We start from the raw sequence: 6,017 nt of genomic DNA on the forward strand, positions 1-6,017 counted from the left end.
TAATATGGCATCAAATACAGTAACAACTCACGGAGGCAAACTTATTAATGTTGCTCCCTCACCATACTCATCACTTTTATGACTGGATTTGATTCACGAGCTTAGACTTGGTGAGATGAATTTATTAAAGAGAAATGCTAACGGATGCCTTAGAACAATAGTTAACAATCCATTTAAAAAAAGTTTTTATAAAAAAAAAAAAAAAAAATTAATGTTTTGACAGTTTTTTTCATTTTCTATAAAAGTGGTTTCAAAACTCTTCTAAAATAGATTGTTACCCATTGTCCTAAGGACACTCATTAGCATGACCCTTTATTTTTATTTTATTTATTTTCATATAAAATAGAATTTCTACTCTAATTTAATGTAAGTGTATATGTGTGTGAAGCTCCCTCTTGGAGACTCGAACCCCGACCTTTGGCCCCCCACACCCCACACTCTACAAATACTTATACTTGTGGAATGACCACCGTACCAAGGGTATGCGGTGGTAGCATGACCCTTTATTAAATTTGGTTAGGAGAAAAATATCTCTAACCAATGACAGGTTGTTATTTGTTACTGTTTTTATTGGTGGGTAAATAAGTAACTTTAGTATTAGCATTTGTTTTAATATTGATCTCAAATTAGAATCAGTAACATTTTACTATCTAAGATTTGCCGTGGAACCCTTGTAAATATATTATGGAGGTAGTATTACTCAATAAATATTCCATTACACTATCTGTATGAATGCTAGGGCCTAGGCCTAATAATGGTTTCAAGTTTCAACATGACTTTCAGCAGTGAACCTATTAAGCAGCACAGTCATTTTGCACTAGGGCAAGAATGACGCGAGAGAGACAGACATTTGGATCTTCCACCGTCACGGGTTAAAAATAAGAGATTCACTAAAACTTTGATTGGATCCTCAATTTCTTTTCCAGTCCATGTTGGTGAAGATCTCTACCAAAAACCATGGACTCTATGTCTTTTCTCTTTAGAGTCAATAATACTTAAACTTGAAGTATTGAATATTGATTTTACTTGTGCAAGTCCAACCGACCATTTTTGTAGGTTTTGCCGACCAATAAAGAGAATGCATCTTTATTTGAATATTCAATAATTCACACCACCTCCTCTTTCTATACCATACCATCTGCGGACAAAGAAAGAATACTCTCTTGTGCATTCCCATTAGAGTTACTTTTGTAAAATTAATATACATGCTAAAAAAAATTATTTCTCCTGCCCTTTTCTTTAATAACAAAGATCATATTCAAAATCTTCTCCACACACACACACACACACACACACACACACACAAACTATTTAAACTTGGTTCGATTTTCTTATTCACAAATCTATGCTAATAATTAATAACTAATTATAGTTGAAAATATTCTATTTGAGTTAATTAGATAGAATGGTTTTTGTTTATAAACTTATAAGAATTAGATACATTAACTTTGTATTGTTACAAATTAAATAGAATCTTTATTACGTGAAGGACTATTTATATTACCAATAAAAGTTACAATAGTATTTAATATAGAATGAACTTATTTTTAAACTTATATAATTTAATTTCACATTTATATAAGTATATTTTTATACATATAATATTATATATAATATATCAAGTCTCGTATTTATGAATTTGTTCATGAAAACAATATTATGTTTGAGTTTCACTCGTTTAATAATCGAGTATAAATAAAAGCTTGAGCTTAACTCATTTTACTAAATAAACAAACATAAACAAGCGTTTTTTGAGTTAACCCAAGTTGTTCAAAAGAGCTCAATTCATTTATAACCTTACCCAAGTTGTTCAAAAGAGCTTAATTAGATCTATTATATTTACTTTTTAAAGCCTTAGTAAAGGATAATTTTGTCATCGTAGACAAAACATAAAAGTATTTGAAAATAATCTTGATGTATTATATATCAAAAGGGTATGTACAATTCACATCCAGACAAATTGTGAGCATCTTCCCCCCATGCACGCTAGTAATTATTTAGTACTATGAGAACAATGATTCCTCAGCTTAGATAATAGTGGATCCCGCTTAGGTCAAGTTGAGTCGATTTCGGGTTCAAACCAAAACTTGACCATGATCTCAACCGCTTGGTCTTCCACGTGTGGCTGTTGGCTCTTGGTTCGGTTGAATCAGAATTCAATCCGTGAAAACTGACACTCAACCCGAATTCATCGGTTCTTGAAGACCTTCAATTCATGGTGAAACCACACTATTCATGTGAAGTGAGAAAATATTACTCTTGAAATATTGAATAATGTTGTGTTCCTTTCCTTTATCCAAAAGAAAAAAGAAAAAAAATATGAAAATTGGTCATGCTAAAAAACAATATTAAGATATGTAAGGCAGAACATAACAAGCTCATAGCGGACTTCTCAATAGACAGAAAATGACGTCAAAGAGTAGGAGTCAAAGTTGAACACTTTAAATTTTCATTTTGTATTTTGAATTTGCAATGGGAGTTACAGCAATTTACGCAGCAAATGATGAGAGTATGAATTGGTATTATGTACATATTGTATGAAAGAACGGGTACTTTTGTTCTGAAGAGAAAAGGGGAAAAAATTTCAGAAAGAAGAATCATGGCTGTTGTTAGGAGTAACACAAATAATAAGTTGTGTTACTCAAACAATGCATGTGGTGACTGGTCATCCTCATTGCAGGCAGACCAAGAGTTTCCAAAGCCTACGGGCTCTTCTAAAAATCTTACTGACCTTTCGGACAATTACAGATGGAAGTAAGAATGCAGGAGGTGGAATGGGTGGAGGACAGTTTTCTTTTGGCAGAGCAATTTCTGAAGTGCAAGGAGATGCTCCATTACTACTATGACCATTGCAACACTTTCGAAGATAGAAGCTTCTGCTACCAACATCCCCAATTAATTCGGATTTATCCAAACCTATTCAATAAAAACAAAGATAAACCGTTCAGCATAAGCGCAATTGGAAGCAAACAGAGTGTCCCTCTTTAATCTATTCAGTTATTTCTTATTTTCAAACTCACTGGTATCTTTGTACGATTAAAGTGTGAACACTGATTAGGCTGCAATACTAAATATCACAATCAGATATTAATTGGAAAACAACCTGCTAAGAATGTTTATTGGTCACTTTACAGCCACCAACTTCTTAGAATGGGCCATTCAGAATGGAGTCAGGAAGTAGTGGTACTCTCTCCAAAGCCAAATCATAATTTTTAAAAGTTTCCATATGTATCATATGGATGTTTAGAACCCCATCTTATGGTAATATTTTCATCAGAATAGGCTTCAGATTACACTATTAAATTATTCAATTTCAATGGTTGAATAATAGTCCTCTGTATTTCGAATGTGACGGCTTAAATGCAATTAGCCCCCAATACGCAATCAACATTTTTTGAAGTTTAAAGTCAAACAAGACAATATAAAAATCTGGCAACTATCTAGTTAATGAAGAAAGTGATGCTTTGGACATACTCTGCTTAGAAGGGAAAACTTCAGAATATTTAAAAACATTTTCTTTCTACAAGAAAACAGATCAGCAAATTGGTCAAATTTATAACAGAAACACACTCATTTAGTTAAACTTAGCTTTCTTTGGCGGTGGGGAAAAAAAGAATCTTACACGAAATCATAAGATTTGAAACCTAACATTGTGCAAATGCAACTAAACTGAGCAAGTAGACTTAAAATCATAAATTTTACTTACCTTTAAGACTGAAATAGCAGTTATGCAATTCAAATGAGGATGGTGCACCCTGATCAAGCTTAGGAGTTCGCCCTTCTTTGCTATATTTGTCTACAACAACCTTTATGGTCTCCTCCACAGAGGCCCCTAACTTAACCATGGTCCGAACTGGTCCTGGACTACCTTCAACTGTCACATTAACCACCACCTTTGCATCTTTCTTGTATCCCTGCATTGCCCAAGTTTACACTATTTAGAAAAGCACAATGTTACTTTGGAGTCCTATAGTTTATGACCAGTAAGGCAGTGACAAATTAACAATTATAAACCACCAATGATGAAATTCAGAAAGTCTATGATTATTCCAGATTGAAATGGTAGAATTTATTAGTGGTTTAAACAGTTCAATGGACAAGCCAAAAGGGGGGACATATTAATGATTAATACAACAACTCAATGAATTATGGACTCACCAAAGGGGGAGGTGTGTTAATGGTTAATACTTAATAAAATTCAATATAATGGGTTCTAATTAACTCAGCTGGTAAAGTTTCTAATGGTTATACAAGAAATCTGGTAAAGTCTCTAATGGTTATACAAGAAATCTAGAGTTTAGCAGACGCCATAATTTGAAACTCTTTAAAAAAAAAAAAAATACAATTCAATGTATAAACCAAATGTGGTGAATGGTGATTTATTAAAGGCTTAAACAACTCAATGAACAAGAAAAGCTCCTCAAATTATTTATTTTTCATTTAGATTTAGTATTCTTTTTATTTTTTTATATAAGATTTGCTCAATTAAAAGGTTGTCCTTTTAATTTTCTTCCCCCTTTTGGCGGACTCAAGAGGCACAAATGAAATTCAAACATAGGATCATAATCAATGCAAACAACAATAAATTATATTTTTTTTTTATTAAAAAAAAAAAAACCAGGTAATAAAAATTTTCCCATAAAAAAACCTTATAACTCACACGCTAATCTTTGAAACCAATCAAAACCCATTAACATCTACAACTCTAAAACTAACAAAACCAAGTTTTGTCACAAATTTCTTTGTTTTTGGTGGCCGGGTCCAATAAGAAAGATCAAATTTGAGTCTTTGTTTACCTCGTGACTCCGAGGAGAGAAACCCGGCAAGGAAGACGACGAGCCAAAAACGTCGTAACATGTCTGAGGACGGAAAAGAACACCATCCTCAGACCTCAAACTCCGATCATCGTCGCTGTAGCTGCTAACAGAAGCACTACTCCAAAGCATCGGGTCCGAAAAGCAACGCTTCAAGATCCCAATAGGATTCGAAGGTGCCTGCTGCCTCGCCGATCTCCGAGGCGGTGGGGTCCTCCGACGAGGCGACGGAGAAGGGTTCGGCGGCCTGCTTTTCCGGCCTCGAGTCGCCGCAGACCGCCGCCGTATACTTCTTTCAGGCATATATAAAAAAAAGAAGAAGAAGAAGTAATAGTGGGTTTGTGGATTTGGTTTTGGAGGGATTTTGAAGGAATGTGAAGAAGAAGGAAAGAGGGAGAAGGGTAGTTGGTAGTTTTTACTTTTGCGTGGGAATAAGGGTTTAATAATAAAGTGCGCTCTGTTTTTCTCTTTTTTTGAAGTTAACGGCTCAAGCTTTTTATATTCTTTCTTCGTCACACTATTGGACAAACTTTTTCTTTCTTTTTTTTGAGAAAGCACTATTGGACAAACTTGGAGACAGGGTTCTAGGAACCTGTGCTTTTCTATTTTTGAAGTCTTGTAATAAATATCATTTTGTTTCCAAATAAAAATATTCTCTAATCTATAAACATCTATGATACCAAAAAAAAAAAAAAAGGTTTTATTTTTTAAATTTTAATAATAACACAAGAGTCTATTATTAGTTTAACTAATCTCAAACTCATGAGATGCCTGCGAAAATGTAAAATTATTATTTTTATTAAAATATTATATAAAATTTGTAGGTTAAATGATGTATGTGTTATTGAAAAGTATTTTATATTTTTATAAGTTTTATGTAATAAAAGCATATAATTTTGCTTTCAACAACAATACATGCAGGGTGATATAAACATATATATATATATATATATGAAAAAATTAATTTAATAAAATGATTTATATTACATAATTAGAATATTGTTTTAAATGGAAAAGATGTTATTAAAAATACTTTTTTTAATATTCTATAATCGGTTGATTGATTTGAATATTAAAAAAAATGTATACCCCCATTTTTTTTTTTTTTTTTTGAGAAAGCCATTTAATGGAACACATATAACATATTACATTAAATTTAAATTATTATATGTTTTTAAAATATTTTTAAAATAGTTTAAATTA

At 32.3% G+C, this 6,017-nt stretch overlaps 1 protein-coding gene across 1 annotated transcript; it reads right to left on the reverse strand.

Moving 5' to 3' along the window:
• Positions 1-2,429: 2,429 nt before the first annotated feature.
• LOC115973542 (uncharacterized protein At4g22758-like) lies at positions 2,430-5,267 on the reverse strand. The gene is made up of 3 exons (XM_031093809.1): positions 4,797-5,267; positions 3,707-3,914; positions 2,430-2,916 (listed from the first exon to the last, which is right to left on the reverse strand). Exons 1-3 carry the CDS (start codon positions 5,115-5,117, stop codon positions 2,672-2,674), a joined length of 774 nt encoding a protein of 257 aa, XP_030949669.1. The 5' UTR covers positions 5,118-5,267; the 3' UTR covers positions 2,430-2,671.
• Between the last annotated feature and the right edge of the window lie 750 nt (positions 5,268-6,017).

The sequence above is a fragment of the Quercus lobata genome, unplaced genomic scaffold (assembly GCF_001633185.2).
Source record: "Quercus lobata isolate SW786 unplaced genomic scaffold, ValleyOak3.0 Primary Assembly Scq3eQI_2011, whole genome shotgun sequence".
In the NCBI taxonomy this organism is placed as follows: domain Eukaryota; kingdom Viridiplantae; phylum Streptophyta; class Magnoliopsida; order Fagales; family Fagaceae; genus Quercus; species Quercus lobata.

Bases quoted from the DNA above. Each gene is read 5' to 3' on its own strand.
- LOC115973542 (XM_031093809.1), bottom strand. From the start codon at position 5,117: ATGCCTGAAAGAAGTATACGGCGGCGGTCTGCGGCGACTCGAGGCCGG. The intron at 3,915-4,796 runs GTAAACAAAGAC...TGGGCAATGCAG, and splicing joins TCTCTCCTCGGAGTCACGAG to GGATACAAGAAAGATGCAAA. The intron at 2,917-3,706 runs GTAAGTAAAATT...TTTATTGAATAG, and splicing joins CTGCTATTTCAGTCTTAAAG to GTTTGGATAAATCCGAATTA.